We start from the raw sequence: 23,518 nt of genomic DNA, 5'->3' as shown, positions 1-23,518 counted from the left end.
GTGGCAGGCACCCGCGCGAGCCGGCGGCGAAGCTGGAGAGAAGGTGTCCGCAGCAGCGAAGGGCGAGGAGTTGCACACAGGAGAAGTCCCGCCAGCGCCATTTTGCACCGAAGCTTGGGGAGGACGGCCGCCATTTGGCCTGGCATCTTGAATCGCTCGGTGAGCTGAGCCACCATCTTAAATCTGACGCGACGACTTGGCATCGACTTGCGCTCCAGATAACTGTAGCAACGCGCGGTCGATGCGCTCCTCCTCTCTCACTACGTGGAGCGCCTTCTGTAGTGTTAAGCCCTTGCCCATCTTGAAAAAAGTTCTTTGGAGGTGCGGCGATGCGATGCCAGAGATGATCTGGTCGAAGGCGAGGATATCGCTCCCCGCGCCGATTTCACTAGGCCTGGCTACTCGGCATACTTCCTGAATGAATTCTACCGCCGATTGGTCTGGGCCCTGACGCAGGGCTTCGAAGTGGGCGCGCAGACACGCCGTGTCGGGTTGAGGGTCAAGTAGTTCATTCAGCAGCGCAGGGCTGCGTCGAACACGTTCGGCAGCGTCTCCTGAGTAGGCCGGTCAGCTCCCATCTCATCTTTGGTGGCACGAAGGTAGGTGTTAAGTCCCTCGATGCCCAATGCGTTCAGGAGCAGCACCTTTTTGTGCTACGGGGTGGTGTCCCTGGCAGCGGCGTCGATGTAGACCTGTAACACAGGACGCCACTGCCTCCATGGAATAGGCGGTACACCGTGGCACTGAAGGTACAGAAGCAGAGGGATGGCCGCATTCATGCTTGCTGAAGAGAGCGTTGAGAAGGCAGTTTAGGAGAGACGTGCACATCGGTAGGCTTTGTGACCGGACTGGCACGAAAAGTGTCCAAAAGTAGGAATGTATGCAGGAAATACAGCAGCGGTGGGACAGCTTGCACGAGTGCTGTCGACAGCACGAGGAAGAAGGCTTGATGCCCACGTTGACGGCTGATGCACGAGGATCCACGTGGAATGCACGTGGATCGCCAAAACGTAGTATCGTGCGGCGGACGCGGCGCATTGAGAACACAAGGCATGGCGCTGAAGCGCCGGCGGATAAGAAGTTCGCAGCAGCCGGTAGTCGCCAAGCAGGAACTCCTTTATTATGTGCAATGCCGCGCATGTATACACAGGGTAGCGCCTACTGAGGGCGAAATACTTTACATGAAACCGTGGCAACCATGAAATCAAAACCGAAACACCACAAGAAGCATGACCGTAAGATTGACTTCAACGGTGCTTCTGTCATAGAAACGGAAAAGAATCTGGAAAGGAGGCTGTTGCTCGAGTCCTGGAACATACAACACATACCGATGAATGTGAACTGGTCCCTGGGAACAATGCCTCTAATCTACGGGCACGGCTTCCGAAACGTGAGGTAAAGGGAAAGACAGCCAAGGACAAGGCGCGTCAATGCTTCCCTGACCATTACAGTCACTCCTGAGGAAGCGACCAAGTCAGTCTTGAAACGCCGGGTTTTCTCCAACATTGTGGCTGTAGGTAATTCAACTTCCTTAATCTTTCACCTAGCTGGACAGACTTCTGTCAGAATGTTTACATTTAAATGTATGCGTATACCATAATGCACACTAATATTCCCCCTTAGACAATATCGGCGAGTGTTGAAGGCATTCGGACTGTTGCTTATGGCAACTGTCTGGACGCTTTCAACAGATGGCAGATGATGCAGCATCGTGTGCATCACAGCTTTGTGTCCCAGGTCAGGAGTTGTATACCTGCCAACTCTTCCGATTTTCCCGTAAAATGTTCGAATTTCACCGTGCTTACAATTTTGCGAATCTTGCCTGGAATTTTACAGAACTTATTTAGTTTCCGATTAAAAAAAAGCGTGACCTCTGTGATTGGTTACACCACATTGCTGTAGCTAGTCGCAGAGGCGACAAGCACAGCGTTGTGCTATATTCCGCCACCAGGATAAAACAATATGTATTGCTGTTATTATCATCACACACTTGCCAAGTCTCCCGCATTGTACGGGAGACTCCTGGATTTCGACCGTTTCTCCCGTTTTTTACAGTTGCCATAAAAATCTCTCGGAAATCTAAATTTGTGTGCGAGATCTGCCCGCATTGACAAAAATGCAGGTCAGTTTGTTCCAGGCTTTTTGTGAGCCCACCGCATTTCATTACAAAGGAATTTGAGAGGCGTTCATCTAAACGTACAGTGTGACGCAAAATCACGGCAGATACGAATTCGTGGAATTCCCAGCCAAATTTATGTGTACATTGGGCCGAAATAGGAATGTTCCGAACACTTTTGCTGGTCTCGTCGTGAGATATGAACTTCAGTACTGAAACTGTCGAACGAAGACCGATAGAGAGCAGCATGCTCAAAGCTTCAGAAGTATGCATGCGACCAGCACATGCACTGTACAAGACACGCACTGTCTTCTACAGTGCGTGTGGTTTTCGTTACCACAACCGCTGTGAACGAAACCGTGGTCGTTCGACGCAAACATGTATGGCGAAGACGTTACCTTCAGAACTCCGAAAATATGCGTGCAGCCAACACTCGATCAGTCAAAGCAACGCTATTTTCAGCAAACTCTGTGCTCAAAACCGTGGCAGTTGCGATCATAGATAGCATAAAAAGATTTAGTTTTGAAGCCACGTGGATTGAAAATAAAACTACTGTTTGTCGCAACTGCCGCGCACAAAACCGCAATCGCAGCAATGTGATAGCAATCTACGGGCTCTGAGGGCACGTGGCTGACGCAGTGGTAGATTAAAGGCAGTACGGAAAAAAGTAGAAGCGTTTTGGCATTCCTGTTCAATGAATCTAGTAGCGAGCAAAGCCAAAGCTATGACCCGCGCTTTCGCTGCGCCGTATCGTCCGCTCACGTTTGAAGACATAGGCTAGTTGTTTTGACGAAAGTTGATTTTTTTGCTAGTTGTTTTGATGATGCAAAACTTCGGGAGCATTCCGCTCCCCCTTTGAGACTCTCACCTTACTGGGAAACCCTACCTTCGTGTGTTCGGCCACTCCAAGCCATTATGAGACCGCAACGTTGATGTTTGTGCTTGTGTTTGTAACCTCCCCTCTTGTTTTTTGCGATGTTTTTGTTTTTTTATAGTGCCAAAATTGGGAAAATAATTCAGAAAATAAACCCCACCCCCCTTTCCCACTCGGGGGTTTTATGAATTTCTTCGTTGCCAGGTTGGCAGGTATGGAGTTGCGTATTTGTGCTTGGTGGTTAATGTGTAGTTCGTAGTTATGGCACACATGTTTTTTTAATGAGGTTTCACTGTAAATATGTATAAATTGTAGGAAACAGCATTTTAGAGTGTGGCTTTCTACGTTTTACCTTCATCGATACTGTGGCAGATGCACCAGTGCTTTATGTTTATGCCTTATTTCATCCAAGCAAACATTTTGAAGGTTTAGCTGGGTACTAAAAACATTCAGTATATTCAGTTGGTGTGAATAACTCGCAAACATGAGCCATTGACATGTTTACCACAGCATCAATCGAGGTGTACTCGGAAACAACTTTTCTTGGTAGGCCTGTGCAAGCTACTAAATTGAAACGCATGCCTGCTACCACTTTATGAAATATAACTAGTACTTTCTGACTTGCCTTGCTGATAAAAACAGTGCTTCATATCTTACAAGAATCAAATAGTTGCTGGAAGTCATAGGAAAAACAGTTATTGTTCACTTTGCAAGAAGGACTTCCTTTTCTTTTCATTTTTTAGACAGCACCATCTTTTCAGCATGCCAATTTTTCGAAGTAAAGATGACATCTATGATTTAGTGAATCAGAGTGTTGCTAAAAACACACTGTTTAGTTATCCCATGAAAATATACTCGTAATATGACACTAAAGTTTACACTGAACAATCTAAATGTTTCTCTCATTTACATTTTTCGTGTGTATAATTTCTAAACACGTTAACAATGCGAGCGAGCAAAGCTGAAATCAGCCTCAAGCTGCCATACTACTTGAGGAGCAACATGAATGTGAGGAAGCCCTCTGTAGCCTTCGCTCCACTGTCAAGATGAAGTTTCACCGACTATAGTCTAGAAGACAGCACAATTTAATAATTCTTTTTCACAATATATACTAGGTAGTTGCTCTGCCAAAGTAAGAACAGTAGAATTTACAGCCTTTGCAAATTTTGTCATGCACATGTCTGCTAATTTTAATGTGCTTTTTTTTTGTTCATTGTGTAGCCTGGCCTTGCAATTCCAGCATCACTAGCCACATCACCTCAGGTAGGAATGCCGATACTATGGCTTAGTCTCGTATGCAGTCTTGAATGTGAGTGTATTCTGGCTCTCTGGCAGCCCTATAGTTTTCGTACAGACTTAACAAAGAGCGTGCTTGTCATGCTTGGGTTGAATGGCCAGTAAGATTTATCTGGACAGGGAAACTTAGAAGATGAATGTGCTGAAATTTTCTTACAATTATGCTGTTTCTGATCGACTGTGCTCATGTACTGGCAGGAGCTGCAGCAGATTAGGATAAAAGAATTTGGTGGCTGTGGTAGGAAAAATTATTGCAAATAACTACCGTAAAATGCGAATATATGTCGAGGCGGAATGTAGGTCGACTCCCTTACCTTGACCAGTAAAAAAAAAGAAAAATGCGGAATAGTTCACAGACTCAGTCCTCCGAGCTGTCAAAGCTCTTCTCTGACGACGACTGCTTATCGCTAGCCGCCACCCATAGCATGTCGTCATCAGTGCCGTCGAGAGCGTTGCTGATGCAGCGCTTCTTAAATGCGTGCGCCACCATCTCTTCAGGCAGAGACTTCCATGCCTCGGAGACCCAACCAAAAACTGTCGCGAAAGGTGGCCTGCGCAGCCGGCCTGTCAGGGTCCGCGGGTTGTTGTCAGCCATCCATTCGGTGTACAGCGCACGCGCACAGTCCTTAGAAGGTTTACTAAGGACGACGTCCAGCGGTTGGAGTGTTGACGTCATCCCTCCCGGAATGACGACAAAATCCGTCTTTTCGTCGCGAGCCCCGCCGCGTTGGTCTAGTGGCTAAGGTACTCGGCTGCTGACCTGCAGGGCGCGGGTTCAAATCCCGGCTGCGGCGGCTGCATTTCCGATGGAGACGGAAATGTTGTAGGCCCGTGTGCTCAGATTTGGGTGCACGTTAAAGAACCCCAGGTGGTCTAAATTTCCGGAGCCCTCCACTACGGCGTCTCTCATAATCATATAGTGGTTTTGGGACGTTAAACCCCACATATCAATCAATCAGTCTTTTCGTCGCGAAGGCTCTCCACCGATGCGGCCAAGTGCCCGCGAAACGCGTTCAACACGAGCATGTTCCGGTGCTGCAGGAGCGCTCCGGGCCGCCGGTTCCTGTCCGGATCCACTCGTGCATTAGGGCCTCGTCCATATACCCCTTCTTGTTGACGCAGACGACATCCCGCGGGAAGGCCTCCTTCGGCATCGTCTTCCGCTTGAAGATGATGAAGGGGGGCAACTTTCTGCCGTCGGCCGTGCAGGAAAGCATAACGGTGAAGCACAAATGCTCGCTTCCGGTCGACAAAAGCTTCACCTCTTTTGCCCCGCGTTCGCAAACAGTCGTGGACGACGGCTTGTCGAACCACACCGGCGTTTCGTCGGCATTGCCGATCTGGCCTAGTATGTAGCCATGCTGCCGCCGGAGGCTGTTCACGTAGAGTTGAAACTCTATCAATTTGTCCTCGTACGCCTCCGGCAGCTTCTGGCATATCGGCTTGCGCCGTCGAAGGGCAAATCCCTTGCGTCGCATGAAGCGACGGACCCAATAAATGGATCCCTTGGAGTCTTTCTTTGATAGACCGGCTTCACGGGCGAGCTCGACGGCTTTTGATCGAATGAGCTCCGCATTCACCGGCAGGGATCTGGCACGGTACTCGCGGACGAAATCCGCCACTTTGTCTTCGAGTTTCTAGTGCACAGCTCGGCGACCGCGAAACGACGTCTTACTCACGTTACACACCGACAGTTTGGATTTTTGGTTGCGCCAGTACCCGACGCTTTTCTCAGACACTCCAAACTGCCGCTGTTTCGCCATGTTGCCATTCGCCTCCGCGAATTCAATAACTTTTAAACGCAGCGGTGAACTGGCGCCGCGTCCCCGTATTCATGGCTAGTCGCAGAGTAACGTCGACACTCGCTACGAACCACCCATGCTATGAACACTAAATGAACAAGAGCAATGGCGTCGGCCCAAAGAGGCGATGTCGATGCTGATGCCCGAAAAGCATGCGACACTTCTTGTTGCCAGACAATCACTTGGTTTATGCCAAGGGCCGGTATATAGGTCGAGGGGTGACTTTTCATTGACATTTTTTGGAAAAAAATCCCGACCTATATTCCGCTCTATACGGTAAGTTAATTTGTGTGAAAACTGTTTTAAGTCATTTCACCTAGGTGTAGCTGACTAGTAGTAATTTTTGTATTGGTGTAATTTTCTGTGAATGGCATGGGTGTCGAGCTGTCACAACATAGTGGTTGCGGTCAAGTGATGAAAAAGGGTTTATTTTTGCTACTTTGCCATCTTTCTGATACCTTCCAGTGTGGTAGTGTGTTGAGCTGCTGTCCTCTCTCAATGAAAAACCAGCAGATAATAAAGCCAAGGAAGCCGCGCCGCGGTGGTCTAGTGGCTAAGGTACTCGGCTGCTGACCCGCAGGTCGCGGGATCGAATCCCGGCTGCGGCGGCTGCATTTCCGATCTAGGCGGAAATGTTGTAGGCCCGTGTGCTCAGATTTGGGTGCACGTTAAAGAACCCCAGGTGGTCAAAATTTCCGGAGCCCTCCACTACGACGTCTCTCGTAATCATATGGTGGTTTTGGAACATTAAACCCCACATATCAATCAATTAAAGCCAAGGAAGGAATTAAGAGTAATAATTGTACTGCTTTAAGCATATTGTAATAATTATGATATAGATCTGAAGAAAGTAAAGTAGACGAAAACATAACTTGTCTCTGGCAGGGACCGACGCAGCGTTTTTCGGGTAGGACCTTCAGAAGGGCATATAGTGGAAGGTTGAAGAAGCTTTTCCCTAGTTGCCTCTTTGAATGGCCTCTCTTGAGAAAGCTTTCATATGTCCGTGACATTTCATTTGGCATAATAAAGTTGTAGCGATGCCTGCTGCTAATACTTTTTCAGCTTTTTGCACTTGGCCAGTGGTCAGAGTGATAGTCTGCCCACATTGTTAACACTTTAGCTGGTGGTGAGCAGTGGATAAAACTTGCTTAAAATCAAACATAATACGTTGCTACCAATTTGGAGTTATAGCAACTGGCTACAGGCCTAGCTGGTCAACTTTTGCTGAAAGGATATGGCCCCAGGTCTGATGTCAAGGTGACATCTGGAAATCGGGGTGTTTTGATGACAGTGCCACCATCATACAGGGTGTCTCATAGCTTAGATTTCTGCCATGCCATCTTGTACTTGCTGTGGCGCCATATTGAATCGCAGTGGGCAGCATCTAAGTGTATGTAACTAAAGCATCATACCGACAGCATGGTACTTAGTTGTGCATACTTCAGCCACTTCGGACTTATTTTTGGTGATGGACAGTAGACCTTATGCAAAATACGCAGCACCATTTAGTAGGTGCTATTGCAACTATCAGTACCATCTTAGTTATGCCCGACTGAGCAGACAACACTGCATGACTGATGCACGTGCTCGGAGTACATTTGTCTACACACTTTGCAAATGCGGTATAGAAACACATGTTGTTTTTTTTAAATGCGAATGCATTTCTTAGTCGGGCTATGTCAGGCATTCGGCGTTGTCCGCGCGGCAGCAGGTGTTATCTCTCCACTCTCACTCCCTCTCGCATAGAAACAGCTGTGGGTGCGCGCGCTTATTCTCGCCCACTGAGCAAGAATTCTTGAGGAGTCGAAACTGCGCTCGATTGGGCACCCTGAAAAGGTCACGAAATCGAGCACTGCATTTACGCGCCCTTTGTTGGGAAACTCCGCTAGCGGAGGAAACACACACGCGCTGCTCTTACTACGCTCTTTTTCAAGGCCACTCCGCTCCAACTGGTTGTGTTTCTGTGCGTCCTCTCCGGCTCCAAATTTTCATGCGACAGCGTTACAGAGCTCGTTTCGCAGAAAGGTCCATTTCGTCGTCCTTGGTTGGGAAAAAAAAATCAACCTTGTCAATGACCAATAAATGGAGACAGATGCAAATGTCTTCGGTTCTAGGTAGGAATCGCACCCACGCGTTCTCCATGGCATGCAGCTGTTTGACTACAGAGCTACAACACTGCTGGAAGCTGCTTCGAAAAGAAAAGAAAACTATACGAATGTCATGCAGTGTCATGCAACATGTCTATGTGTCATGTGACATGGCGTGGCATAGTAGCCGTCCGAGAAATGTTTCTCACAAATGTAGTCATAAGGCGTCAGCTCGCGATCTTTCCTAGGTATGCCGTGAGCCTTATCTTCCAACCTCACCTGGTGACTAGGAACTTCTTGCAGGACGCGTAACGACTGTTGCAGTTTGGCACAACACATTTCCGCCCCATACTGAAAAAACATTGCTCGAATACTGCAAAGCCTTCTCCTTTATTGCAGCGGGAAAATCACGCGAACAGTGAGCGCCACTGGCGCAATGCACTGAAGCCACTGAGCCAGCATATTGCAAAGAGATTCGCGACAACTTGTGGGGAACTTTCCCTCCCCAGGCCACCCACGCATGCACGCCCACAACATGCGAGCGAGGAGCGAGAGACGCGTGCATGTGGCAGATGCCGTGTGCTCCAGGCCATTACTAGCCACTCTTTTCAGGCGCTTTGTTGTCGTAATTCTAGTAGTATCAGTTAATAACTGCCGCTGAAATATCCCTCACGTATTCATGTTACACACAAAATTTGAAAAAAATTTGCAATGTACGAAGTACTATCACGATTTTTGTGCGTCGCGTCTATAGAAGCGCATGTAAAAGATGGCAACACGCCGAAAGCATCATCTGCCGAGCGTTGGCGTAAACCACATTGCTTCATGACGCTATCACGTCGCCCTTGCGCGCTGGTGCGGCCTGGGAATTTCTTCTCCTCAAATACTTCTTTCTCCGTGTCCTCGCCCCTGGCAACCGGAGCATGTGGTGCGAGGGAGTGTTGGAGAGGGTAGGCGCAGTGCTTCGCCGCTCCTTCTCTTACTAGCTTCTCAGTCAATATTATAAGCTCGCTCCTTCTCTTGCCGTTCGCTTCCTCTCCTCCCTGCGCCCCACTCTCCCGTTTGCTCGGGCCTCACTCTCGACTGTTCGCTGGCTGGGTGCCTCTCAAGAACACCTGGCAATGTGTGCTCAAGACGCTGCTGTGAAACGCCAACGCCGAGCCGAGAAAGCTGGCGCCCCACTCTTCTGTCGGCTCGCTCCTCACTCTCAACCGTTCGCTGGCTGGGCGCCTCTCAAGGCGATGGCAGAACTCGGTGAATGCGAATGTCTGACGACAATGTTACGCTCTCTTGGTGCAAGAAATGCATTCATATTTCATCACGATTCCCTTCGGGGAGGGGGGCATTTTTTTATGATACTTGGACTGCTGAAAATGCTGCGACATTCTTGTTCTCCTTTGTAATCAGTGTAGAGTGAGCTACAGGAAAAGCAACAAGGTATAGTATATCAAAACTCATTGATATTCAATTTGAATTCGAGCAGCACTGAACTCGGCAAAAGCTATCTGGTCAGATTCAAGAAAATGCCTAGCGATGAAAAGCAGTATCCCTTGTTTCACCAATCAGTTTGTGTGTGCCGTGTTCTGCCTTTGTTAAGATGTACTTTCGAGCATTCAGACAGCATCACAAAATTCTGGCATCGACCATTTGAGACTTGTTTGCGGCATCGTATATATACATTATTAATTCTCAAAGGCCTATAAGGTTAAAGCATAATAGTAGAAGCCTCGTCACAAATTTATGATGATTTGATTACCATGACACCTGTACATAAGCTGTAAACAAATAGGCAATAATGTTTTTTTTTTTTTTTGCTGTGAGCATGCAAGTTCAGAATGAGTAAAGTGTAACAACATGTTTGTGCTGACCAAGAAGTCTTAGAGAAGTCTACCTGAGTGCAATTATAAAATGTAGCAGGTAACCATGTTGACCATTGTTAGCAATACATGTGTTGACGAGGCTTATTAGAGGATTGAAATGGTTTGTAGGCCCAGCCATTCATGGCTTGAATATTAAAGCTCTCTGTATCGGCCATATAAATGTACAATCAATTTTTTTTGTAAATTCTCAAAATGTACTGATGGTCGAAATTTCAAAAATATAAAAGCAACTTTTGAGAAATTATGTTTCAGATTTCTGGAAGACTCGTTGAGGCACAAAAATGGCTATCCAACCAAGCAAGGATGGAGCTTCAGTTGCATTATTTGTGTCCTGGCATAGCTAACACTTTGTGGTTGGTCTCAATTCGTGGGCTGCTTTCTTTCGAATATACTGCAGCTACACAAGAGAGCTTGAATGCACTGTGCAGTTGGAAAAAGTTCTAGTTTCACCCTAATGCCATCAAAGTGGATTAGAGGAAGTAGAGTTCATAATTTTATTGCTCATATACAGGTCATCCCAGGTAACTTGAACAAAGACTTCAAGAATTAAGGGGTCATCTAAAACCAATTGAACAAATTGCATAGTGTTCACGTTGAACTATGGTTACGTCTCCTTAACTAACTTATGAATGATGTTTAATTAACAAACCGTTTCTTTAGCTGAAGACCCAAAGTATGAACACAGAGTGGTAAAGCACCTTCAGAAACCTTTGACTCAATTGTTTCCTGAATGATAGTCTCACGTAATCCTTTTTTTCTACATTGCAAAGAAAACCCATGAAATAAACAAATAGCTACATCACTGGGTGTTTACACACTGCTTTTGTGCTACTCTCAAGTGAGCAATTGGCGAACAAATTCACCTGTAGCGTTTTATGGGCGCTTTTTCGCCTCCCCAGCCAGCAGCTTGCACCATCATCTGACAAGGCCAGAGGCTTGTATTCCAGCCATCGTCAAAACACTCTGCTGGTCCATGTGGCCACAATTGTGCAGATTGTGGGCTTGATAGCGGCCCATATTAGTGTGTAAGTGCTTTGTCACACGGATTTTTTTATATTTTGCGAGGCTTCTTTGCATGACGATTGTTATAGCGTAAGAACATAACGACGACAGAGACAAGAAGGACACGAGCGCTCGTGTCCTTCTTGTCTTTTTGTCGCCGTTCTGTTCTCGCACTATAACTATCGTAATATCATACCAACTAGCCCAAACTGCCACACTTCTAAGTAACGCTTCTTTGCAACATGGAAAAAATGGCTACATGAGACATATCGCAAAGGAAACAATTCACTGAATGGTTACAGGAGAAAGTAGAACAGGTGCTTACAACTTTGTGTTCATACGTTGGGTCTACAGCCAATAGTTCAAAAGTTGGTTAATTAAACAAAAAATGAGTTCGTGAGGGGATAATAAAATGTCACAGTTTTGCTAAAGGGCAAAGCAATAGATCCAATAGCAACATATTTCGAATGTTTTACGGAGCAAGGCTAGCATTTTTAGGTGCAATAATAATTTTAGTAAACGTGTGCTTGCTAAGTACGAACCAAGTTTTCTGCTGTGTGGACACAGTAGATGACCACAACAAGGCTCGTACATAGTGACGGCGTTGGTAAGGAGCGCCTCCCGTGGGCAGCGCATGCTGGTACTAAAGGTTATACACCGCGTGTCGTCGCTTTGTGTGGAGCGCATCTATATGTGGACGGCTGCTCCAGCTACACTTTTGGCATTGTTTTTTCACGTTCAGAGAGCGCAGCCCTTAGAAGCCCTTGCCTGCTGTGTGGGCAAGAGCCGCGCGCTGATCGTTGCCGCAAGAGCGTGACAACCATAAGCCCCCCCCCCCCACATCTTGTTCACTCATGAGAGAAGCGCGCACGCAGACGACCCCGGCCGAAAAGGCAATGTTCGCTCCGCAGAAAGACATCCTTCCTCGTATATATGTATGTGTAGATATATATATATATATACATACATACATACATACATACATACATACATACAGTCGAGCCCACGTATAACGGCTCCACGTAAAACGAACTTTCGCTTAGAACGAACATTATCCGCGTGACCGTGAAATTATACATTGGTTCAATGGCACAAAATCGCGCTTACTCCGAGAGCCGCTGATCGGTTACAGCGAATGGAGTCAGCGGTCTGCTGACTTACCGGGAAACCAGTTTCGACCATCTATCAGGCATCGGCGGGGGGCCCATACATTCTTATTGTTAAACGCTGACCCTGCCTCCGCGAACCTCTAGTTGCCGCTCTCCCCGACCCATGGAGGAAGTAAAGCTGTTTCCTTCCTCCATGCCCCGACCGCTTTTTGTTACACCTCCCTCCATGCTTTGTCTACCCCCCCCCCCCCCCCCCCGCTACTCTCACTCCGCATCCCCAGACGGGGCCCGTGTTTTCACACTGCCACCGATCTTTCCAAGATGAGTCTGCCATCTCCCCTTTTTTTGATCGCTGGTACTGTCGTTGGCGTCTCCGGCCTGGAGTGACCAGACCATTTGCCAACATCGTCGGCCACCGATTGTATCCGATAGTTTACGTCTAGTGCACGTGCAAATGCTACCCTACCGACTCTAATAATTCTCAATTCGTTTCATGTTTAGCATTTGTTTTCGCTCACTTCGCACTCGCCTCAGCAGCCTTGCGCGTGAGTGCGGAAACGCGAGAACGGCTTTTAATTTGCGCGGAACGAATCGTGAAATATCGAACTTCGTGAGGCCACGGAAGCCCGCCGGAGCAACAAAACGATTTTTTTATCACCGCCGCTGATTCTTCGAACATCGCCATGCACACCGAACCAAGCAGCCGTGCTTTGACTTCTGCGCATGTAGGCACTCTTTTCCAAGTTTTATGGGCGAGTTCGCGAACCTTTCAAGCAAGCTAACCAACCTACCTCCGTCCCGTGTGTTTTGGTTTTCAAGGTTGCCCTCCTGCCGCATCCTCCCCTCTCTATCGCAACTCCTTGCCCTTCTCTCGCAAATCTGCTCTCCTCTCTTGATCACAACCCCTTCGCCCACGGAGGAAGGAAATGCCTTCGCTCGTCTCCACCGCTCCGCGATGCCCGCCACGCTGGCTCGAATTAGTTTCCTTTTTTAACTGGAAACAGGCCTAGAGCTCTTCCACGCGTTCTGGCATGTGTGTCGCGTGTGCGCGTCTTGCTCGCTCTTGGTGTCCGCATGTGGTCATGATGGTCGACGGGAGGACTAGCACGCTTTTTCCTGCCGCTCAACAAAACGGCGCAAGCGGGACCGCTTGACTTCAGCGTAATCCGCGCGTTAGGTGCCGCGTTGTGGAGCCCTTACTCATAGCTGTTGACCACCTGGCAGCCAACTTGCCGCTTTGGGCGTCCCGGTATTCCGCTGTGGAGATGGTGAATATTTCGTGGGCGGCGGTGACGGCTACATGCTCGCGAAACTGTTTTGCGAGGCCGACTTCGTCGACGTCAGGCCCAATGCCAAGCCTGAAGCTTACGAACAGAACCACTGCGGGGTCGATTTGTGGCAATGCGTCGTCGACGGCGACCTGAGAGAGTGGGTGGGACATCTGTTGCAATTGTTTAATTACGGCCGATGATGATGCCGACACTGCGTAACCGTACACGGATTGGGGCATTGTGAATGAAGTATGTGGCAAGAGCGATTTGAAGGAATGGGATTGCGAGAACGACGAAACTTCGGAGCCAGTGCCTCATGTAGCTTATGCCACGGGCCTCGGTGAACGAGCACCCTGCCGTTTTAAATGAACTCTAGACCGCCCTTATTGCTTCTGCATCACGGGCTTTTGGGGGCCAGAAACGTTTGTGATTTCACCTGCAACTTTTTTTCAAAAGCTGTGTTTCATTTACTACGAACTTCGAGATACAGCTAACGGATGCCGTGTCCCACTCAGGTTCGTTATAAGCGGGCTCAACTGTATATACTGGGAGTAATAATTCAATGGGCTAGTTAGTCTTCGTGAAGGTATAGGATATGGCACAATATGGATATAGGATATGATATGGCTCCCATTGTGCCATATCATATATACACACACACATACATCACAACAGGAGCGTTTTCAACAAGGATAAATATATTTATTTCCTAACAGTCTGGTTTCGTGTTCAGCGTTCACAGTGTTCTCACAAACCTCTTTCAAGGCGTGAAGGACGCGGCAGCAACCAAGTTTGAACGTCCACGTTAGTTCAACTCATCCTCTAAGGAAGGGAGAACCCCTCCCGGAACTGTGTTGGGAAATATATTTATCCTTGTTGACTACGCTCTCCTTGTGCCATATCTCTTATCTTCACGAAGACAAACTGGTGCATTAATATATTACTCTCAGTATGTATATATTGTGAAGAAAACGCATCATTGGCAAGCAGCATCGCCACCACTTGTGTACTGGGTTCTGGGCTCGTCTCGCTCGCCTCGTGCTGATCGTCGCCGACATCTGCGTGAACGTTGCTCTGTCCCGATTGTATTTTCATCGAAGAGCCGCTGTCGCAACACACGCCAATAAACCCCTTTTCAATTGGTGGAGGGCTGCCATTCGCCGTCGCCTAAACCTGGAGCTGCGCAACCGACATACCTCCCTTCATGGCCGCCAACAACACGCAACCTGGCTCTTCCACTCCATCCTCCAGCACCCCCGGCATTCCTCGCTTGCGAGAGCCCGAGGTCTGTAGCGGAGCTGATGAGACCGACGTGGAAGACCGGTTCACCCACTACGAACTGGTAAGCGCAAACAACAAGTGGGATGACATGGACAAGTTGATTAACGTCATCTTTCACCTTGCTGACGTTGCCGAAAGGTGGTATAACAACCACAAAAATGACATTCCGACGTGGTCCATCTTCAAAACGTCGTTTGCTGACATTTTTGGCCGACTCGCTGTCCGCAAGTCCAGGGCTGAACAACGTTTGCGGACTCGCGCACAGAAGCCATGGGAATCACTCACCGGTTACATCGAAGACATTGTTCATCTTTGCAACCGTCTGAACATTGCAATGCTTGAGTCTGAGAAGATTCAGCACATTCTCAAAGGGATAAATGACGGCGCATTTCAGATGCTCCTGGCCCGTAATCCTGCCAACATTGCGGAACTTGTCACTTTATGTCAAAGTTTTGATGGGTTGAGGAAGCAGCGCGCCCTGACTCGCTCTCCAGTCTTACTTCTGTTCCCGATCACTCATCGACCCAGCGAGAGATTAAAGACTTTGTGCGTGAAGTAGCAGCTCGGCAACTGTCGTTGATTCCCTTCATGCAGCAGCTGCGTCCTCTCGTCTTCCCTACTGCTCCGCGACGTTATTGCCGAAGAGGTAGGTCAGGCTGTTCCCGTCGCTGCCCACAAGCAGCCTGTGGCCACGCCTGTTTCCTATGCGCAGGCTATGCAGCCCGTGGCCGCGTCTCTTACGTATGCCCAGGTGGTACGCAGCAGACCCCACCAGCAGCATTTGCCACCCATGTCTTCAGTTGCTTCCCACTCCGTCTCTCTTTCGACACCTTGGGCCGCACTGCGAGTCAGCGATTCCTGGCACACTCCTGACAATCGACCGATGTGCTACGCCTGTGGTACTTTAGGACACGTGGCACAGTATTGTCGCCGTTGCTTCCAACCACTCCATGATGCTACTCGGCCGTTCTTGTATGACCCACAGCCCATGCACCTACCTGCTCCCCATCCCTCATCGCAGTATACTGGCTACACTAACCTTCCAGAGTCTCAGTCACCCCAGCCCCATCCCAGACTCACTCTTCTCCCTCTCCATCTCCTCGCAGATTATCACTGTCCCCAATGCGTCGCTGACCCGCTTTCTCCAACCGGGAAAACTGATTGCTGCAGTTCCAGAGGCAAGAGCTGCGTTGTCATTGAAATGTCCAAGTCCTTGCACTTCACCTGCTAACGTCGTCACCATATCTGTCAATGGTGTTTTTACCTTTGCCCTCGTCGACACAGGTGCTGCCGTTTCTGTTATAGCTGCCCAGCTCTGTCGCTTCCTACGCAAAGTGACCACGCTGCTCTCTGGACTATCGCTTCGTACGGGTAGCGCACAACCAGTTCGACCTCTCGGCACTTTGTAGGGCTCACATATTCATCCAAGGCTCTATGTACGTTGTTGAGTTCATCGTCCTTTCGGTGTGCTCGCATGACATTGTCCTTGGGTGGGAGTTTCTGTCACATCATCATGCCGTCATCGACTGCGCATGCGCTGAAGTTCACTTTTCGCACCTGTGTGACGAACCTTTGCACGAAACTCTTGATCAGGCACCAAAACTCATCGTGTGTGAGGACACTGAAATTCCGCCAGCATCTCTTGCCGTTGTCCCTGTTTGCTGCGATGACCATAACAATGCTACGGTAATGTTTACACCTTCCAACACTTTCATGAGCCGCAGAGCCGTTGCCTTGCCTTTCGCTACACTTGACATCACTGCTGGCCAAACAATATTTTCGTTCACAACCCCCTTTCTGCACCGCTTATGCTACTTGCCGGCAAATGTCTCGGTCGAGTGGAGTACCTTGATTCTTCTTTTTTCTTTAACATGCCAGACGAATGGCGCAGTAGCGCCTCGACCGAACTCTTTGCCTTTTTCCCACTGGAATGCTCCTCGAGTGACATCTCGAGTTCCATCGCCGACACCTTAAGTGCTCAAGAACGCACCGAGCTTCTTAATTTGCGTCAAAGACTGTATCTCATTGCGTCAAAGACTGTATCATGTCTCTGCTGCAGAATATCACGTCATCCATGACCAGGTCGAAGAGATGCTACGCCATCCCGTTATTCAACCGTCGTACAGTCCTTGGGCATCTCCTGTCGTTCTAGTTCGAAAGAAGGATGGATCGATTCGATTTTGCGTCGACTACCGGCGATTAAACAAGGTGACGCGAAAAGACGTCTATCCATTACCGCCCAGCGATGACGCCCTTGACAGCCTCCAAGGAGCCGAATTCTTCTCCTCCTTAGACTTACGATCTGGATACTGGCAGGTTCCGATGGCAAAAGTTGATCGCCAGGAAACTGAGTTCGTTACACCAGATGGCCTGTACGAATTTGACGTAATGCCTTTTGGGCTTTGTAATACTTCTGCCACGTTTGAACGACTCATGGACAACACACTGCCTGGACTGAAGTGGTCTGTGTGTCTATGCTACCTTAACAACATTGTCGTTTTCTGTCCCAATTTTCCTACACATCTGCTTCGGCTCCAACTGGTTCTCACCTGTTTAACCAATGCTGGGTGCCAACTGAACCTTAAAAAGTGCCGCTTCGCCGTGCGAGAGCTCTCCATCTTGGGGCACATCGTGTCCAAGCATAGTGTTCTACCCTACCCTGCCAAAGTTCGTGCAGTCATTGAGTTTCCGAAACTTACTACACTGAAAGAATTAGGCAGTTTCGTCGGACTATGCTCATACTTCTTGCGCTTTGTTCGAAATTTCGCGTCGATCGTGTCACCACTGACCAACCTTCTACACGGTGGCGCAGACTTTTCATCCTGGTCTCCTAACTGCGACGTCGCTTTTGCCATGCTCCGTAGTCTGCTATCCTCTCCTCCCATTCTTCGGCATTTCGACCCAACAGCTGCAACGAAAGTTCGCACAAACGCTAGCGGGGTTGGTCTTGGCGCTGTCCTCGTCCAGCCCAAGCCAGGCTATTCCGAATACAACGTCGCTTATGCGAGTCGCATGCTCACTAAAGCTGGGCCCATTACAGCATCACTGAAAAGGAGTGCTTAGCGCTAGTGTGGGCACTTCGGAAGTTCTGTCCTTATTTGTACGGTCGCCCATTCGACCTGGTAACGGACCACCTTTGTTGGCTCGCCTATTGAAAGATCCTTCTGGCCGCCTAGCTCGCTGGGCACTGCGAATTAAGGAGTACAACATTCGCGTCATCTATCGCAGTGGACGCAAGCACTCTGACACCGACGCCCTGTCCCATTCGCCTTTACCTCCTACTCGACCTGCGGAACCACTGGTACCAACTCTGTCGCATTTTTCGACCTAGACTCCTTTGCCAGTGAACAACACAAGGACCTGTGGATCGCTTCCCTTTTTGACTGTCACTCTGGATTGTCGATCACTGAGGTATCCATGATCCCTCAGGTATCAAGCTGCTCATTTTGCAATTCGTAATCGGCTGCTACATCGACGCAACTATGCCCCTGAAGGTTGTAAGTGGCTCTTGGTTGTCCCCCGCAGCTTGCGATCACAAACACGCGCCTCCTTTCACGACGATCCTCAATGTGGCCATGCCGGAGTTTTAAAAACTTACGAACGTATTCACCATCCCTTCTACTAGCGCGCAATGTAGAATTTTGTTCAAAAATTTCTTATGTGCTGCCCTGACTGTCAGCGCCGCAAATCACCACCTTTCCACTCGGCCGGTGTGCTTCAGCCGCTTCCGTACCCTGCCAAACCTTTCGATCAAATCGGAATTGATCTCTATGGCCCTGTACCAATAACATTAGATAAAAATCGGTGAATCATAGTTGCTGTAGACCATTTAACACGCTACGCTGAGACTGCCGCCCTTCCAAGTGCCACTGCGTGGGACGTAGCGTCCTTCGTCTTCCATCGCTTCGTACTACAACATGGTGCACCTCGAGAACTATTAAGTGACCGAGGTCGAGCCTTCCTATCAGAAGTCGTCGCGGCTCTGCTTTCTGAATGCCACGTTGTTCATCGCAAGACCACGTCATACCACCCACAGACTAACGGGCTCATGGAGAGATTTAACCGCACCTTGGCGATATTCTCGCGATGTATGTGACATTTGATCATACTAACTGGTATCGCATTCTTCCATTCGTCACGTTTGCATACAACACCGCGGCACAGTCTACCACTAGATTTTCACCTTTCTTTCTTCTTTAGAGACGCGAACATTCCCACATAATCGACACTCTCCTTCTATACCGTCCTGACGCATCCGAATGCCCACCTGTGTCTGAAGCTGCCCGAAAAGTGGAAGAGTGCCGTGAACTCGCTCGCACCTTTACGTCACAAGAACAGGAGTGCGAGAAAAAAAAACAATGCCGACTCTTCACGAAGCCACAGCTATTCCCCGGGATCACTTTTTGGCTGGCTGTTCCTTACCAAACCCCCGGCCTTTCCTCAAAGCTCGTCCCAAAGTATGAGGAACCTTACCGCGTTTTGGAGCAAACCTCGCCAATGAAGTTTCTCATTGAGCCACTTTCCCCATCTGACAACATGCGCCGGCGTGGACGTGAGCAGGAACTGAACCTGCGACCTTTGAATAACGTGTTCTATGCTCTACCACTGAGCTACCACAGCGGCTATCCCCCCAGCCACTTTATTGGGTATATATATGAATTTAAATAGGCAGTGTCAGTCAGCGCCACCAGTAGCCATGGCGGCGAGTGTGGCACACTTTTTATGAGCCTGTGTAACGTCACTTAGCACGCGAACTTATTACCAGCAGGCAGCTGACCAATAGTCCATCATATGCAGTCTAAAGGCAGCAAGTCTGCCAGCACGAGACCCTCGTAATGCATAAGAGATAGATGTGTATGCTAAAGGGCTCGTGTTTTCGTGTTTTGACAATAATAATGAGCTCTAACAGACAATAATGCCAAGGAAAGTATAGGGGAAGTTATTAGACCAAATAATACACTTCCTTTCCTTATTCATTACGAGGGTCTCGTACTGGCAGACTTGGTGTCTTTAGGTTGTATACGAGAGACTATTAGTCAGCTGCCAGCTGGTAATAAGTTCACGTGCTACGTGACGCCACAGGCTCATAAAAAGTGTGCCACACTCGCCGCCATGGCTGCTGGTGGGGCTGAACCACACTTCCATCGTTTGAATTCAAATATATACCCAATAAAGTGGCTGGGAAGATAGCCGCCGTGGTGGCTCAGTGATAGAGCATCGAACGCGTTGTTTGAAGGTCGCAGGTTCGGTTCCTGCCCATGGCAAGTCATCTTTTCACGCACTTTTCTTTCTTCACAATTACATTACAATTCGGTCTAATAACTTTGCCTATACTTTCCTTGGCATTATTGTCTGTAAGATCTCAATAATGTGTCAAAACACGGAAAAACGAGCCCTTGAGTATACATTTCTTTCCCTTATATAATATAATATATATTAGCGTCACCACGCACCTGAGCTAACGAGGGGGGTTTCGACTCCCTTCCACGCCTAGCCGTGCGTGGCTGAGTCGTGTCCGAGAAAAGGAGATCCTGGGGATTGAGCTGACGCTGGGTGCTTGGATCTTTAAGGCCCCTCGGCAGAGGCTTTGACCCCGGCTTCACGTAGACTGCACCCCTGGGCTGACCCACCCAGGGGAAACCGGCAGTCGCCTTTTCCTCTCTCTCTCTCTCTACGTCTTCGTCTTTATCTCTCACTTTTTATCTGTCCTGTCATCTTCTCTTTTCCGTGTACTTTCAAATTTCCTGGCGGCAAAGGTTAACCTTGTGTGGATGCCCAGTCTTGGCTATTCCATATTAGGTTATAGCAGCGCTGTACAGCTGGCGTCGACAGGACTTGCCCAGCACCTCCTGCTACGTCCCCTGGCTGGGCTCGGTGGTGGGCGGCTGGCACCGTTGCTGAACTTTATAGTCAATTTATGGCAAATACTTTTCCCCCCTCCCTGATCGCTCCCTGGAAAGGTGGCACACCGAAGACGCTTTCATGCTCAACACATCAAAAACAACCTTCTCAAAGTACCATGTTATTCATAGCCAGAACAAAAAGAAGACAGTACGCACTATTTCACTCTTTCTCGTGTCCAAAACTCTCACCGAAGCAATAGGACCAGGCTCTAAAGTCACAAAGATGGAAAGTGGCGATCTCCTTTTGGAGGTTTGTGACAAAGCTCAATATAAGAAGCTGTCTAAACTTGTAGCATTTGGAGAAACCCCTGTTTCCGGTGGCCAACGCAGGTCCATGAACACAGTACGCGTCGTCATTTCTGATGATGACCTTCTACAACTCTCAGAAAGTGAACTATTAGAAAGCTGGCAAGACCAGAATGTAGTCAAGGTACAGAGAATCATTATACGACGAGACAAGAAAGAAACACCCACCAAACACATAATTGTCACCTTTGGTACTAGTGACTTACCAGAATCAATTGAAACCGGCTACTGTAAGCTCCGTGTCAGACCTTATATCCCCAATCCTCGTCGATGTTTCAAGTGTCAACGTTTCGGGCACGGATTGCAGAGTTGCACAGGACGATCCACTTGCGCAAAGTGTGCATCCACTCAACACATATCGGACCACTGCACCTCAGAAACAACTCATTGTTCAAACTGTGAAGGAAATCACCCTGCCTACTCATGTTCATGCCCCACATGGAAAAAAGAGACACAAATAGTAGAACTCAAGGTCATGTTCAATCTGTCATTCCAAGAGGCACGTAAACGTTTTTCACTGCACAACCCCTCTTATCCCTCCTTTGCAGATGTGACGCGCCGGGGCACCGCACCACATGTTTCTGCACCCGCGAATGCCACACAGAGTGTGGCCGCGGTCGGGCCATGAGCGCCCCCGGCTGGAGCAGCCTGTACTGCTCCGCCACCTGACAAACAGGGCTGGCAGATTACCGTGTCTGCTGAACCTCGGACCACTGCAAGCGCAGTTAGGTCCGAAAGTTCTGTGAATGTGCCTGCCGAGCAGGCACCATCCACCACCTTGCAAAAGGCGATGGATACAAGTACGACTCCTCCGGCGCCTCAGACGTCGAAGGATAGGCACAACTCTTTGGAGCGCACCAAGAAAGAAAAAAAACCCCGAATTACAGGGCCCCCAAAAGGCCCTGTAAGCTAAGGCAACACTTTTGTACACACAGCACCACACAACACTGAAATGACACAATTACTACAGTGGAAGGTCAGAGGACTGCTGAGAAACCTCGACGATATCCAGGAGCTCTTACACGAACATACACCAAAAGTGCTGTTACTGCGAGAAACACACTTGAAACCAAAACACACTAACTTTCTACACAATTTAGTTATCTTCCGAAAGGACCGGAATGATGCCAATGTGTCATCCGGTGGTGTTGCCATTATAGTCAATCAAGGAATTGCATGCACACACCTACCACTACAAACGTCCCTTGAGGTGGTGGCTGTTCGAGCAGTTCTTTTAAATAAGCTTGCCACCATCTGCTCTGTATACATACCTCCACAACACCGTCTTGAAAAGCATGAATTCTAGTCCCTCATAGACGAACTTCCAGAACCCTACCTTGTCCTAGGGGACTTTAATGCGCATGGTAGCCTCCGGAGTGACTCTCGCTCCGTAGTGATCATTTTCCTATCGTTATCAGCACATCAATAACAAATACATGTCTGGCACAGGTTCCCAAATGGCTCATCGACAAAGCCGATTGAGAACAGTATCGAAAAATGACTCTCCTAACTTGGACTGACATGGGGGTGTTAAGCATAGAAGCTGCTGTGAGCTACCTGACAGCCTTTTTGATTGATGCTGCAACGAAATGTATACCACACACATGTAGACCGTCAGGCAGACGACGTGTCCGATGGTAGAATAATGAGTGCCGTAATGCGCGCAAAGAACAAATAAGGCATGGAAGTTGCTTGAGACTCGCCTACAGCCGAGAATCTTATAAACTTCAAGAAGATCAAGTCGCAAAGAAGGAGGGTGCGCCAACAGCCGAGAAGAGAAAATTGGCATAAATTCTTATCATACACAGATGAGGCGAGAGTCTGCAACATGGTTAGTAAGGTAGCAGGAGGAAAAGCACATTCACTTCCTCTCGTGAACACACAAGGGGAGAGCCTGGATAACCAGGCTAACACTCTCGGAGCGCACTTCGAACAGGTCTCCAGCTCATCACACTATAGTGAAGCGTTCCAACGATACAAAACCAGAATAGAAAAACAAAGATTAGAGCGCAAACCCACGACACGAGGCCTACAATGAACCTTTCTGTTTGGCTGAACTACAAGCCTCACTTACCTGCTGCAATAAATCTACCCCAGGCCCGGACCGTGTGGCATATGAAATGTTAAAACACCTTCCCACTGAAACAGAGAAAGCTCTCCTCTTCCTGTATAATGCAATATGGTCTTCCGGCGAGCTACCCTCAGCCTGGAACGAAGCTATCGTTATCCCAATTCTAAAACAAGGCAAGGACCCAGCCTCAGTTTCCAGCTACAGGCCAATAGCATTAACCAGCTGTCTTTGCAAGGTCTTTGAAAAAATTATTAACAGGCACCTGATGCACTTCCTTGAAATTAATGGCCTACTTGACCCATACCAGCATGGGTTTCGAGATGCTCGATCCATCACTGACCACCTTGTCCGTATCGAGGCACAAATTGGTGACACTTTTGTTCATAAGAAATTGTTTCTTTCTGTGTTCCTCGATATGGAAAAGGCATATGACACTACGTGGCGCTTTGGCATATTGCGAGACCTGTCACATTTAGGTGTGCGGGGTAGAATGCTGTCAATCATCGAAAGCTACTTGTCC

General features: G+C 48.5%; 1 protein-coding gene across 2 annotated transcripts in view; it reads left to right on the top strand.

The window, feature by feature from the left end:
- Window positions 1-23,518, top strand: part of LOC119187710 (cell division cycle and apoptosis regulator protein 1) — a 274,460-nt gene that overhangs the window by 35,975 nt on the left and 214,967 nt on the right. Inside the window, exon 6 of one of the 2 annotated variants that reach the window (XM_037435791.2) lies at window positions 4,212-4,253. The exons of the other annotated variant lie outside the window; for it this stretch is intronic. Within the exon in view, the coding sequence (XP_037291688.1) occupies window positions 4,212-4,253 (42 nt within the window). The remainder of the gene's footprint in view (window positions 1-4,211; window positions 4,254-23,518) is intronic. 2 annotated transcript variants of the gene reach the window in all.

This window comes from Rhipicephalus microplus, chromosome X (genome assembly GCF_043290135.1).
Source record: "Rhipicephalus microplus isolate Deutch F79 chromosome X, USDA_Rmic, whole genome shotgun sequence".
NCBI classification, from domain to species: domain Eukaryota; kingdom Metazoa; phylum Arthropoda; class Arachnida; order Ixodida; family Ixodidae; genus Rhipicephalus; species Rhipicephalus microplus.
This window is presented reverse-complemented; position numbering and strand designations above follow the sequence as displayed.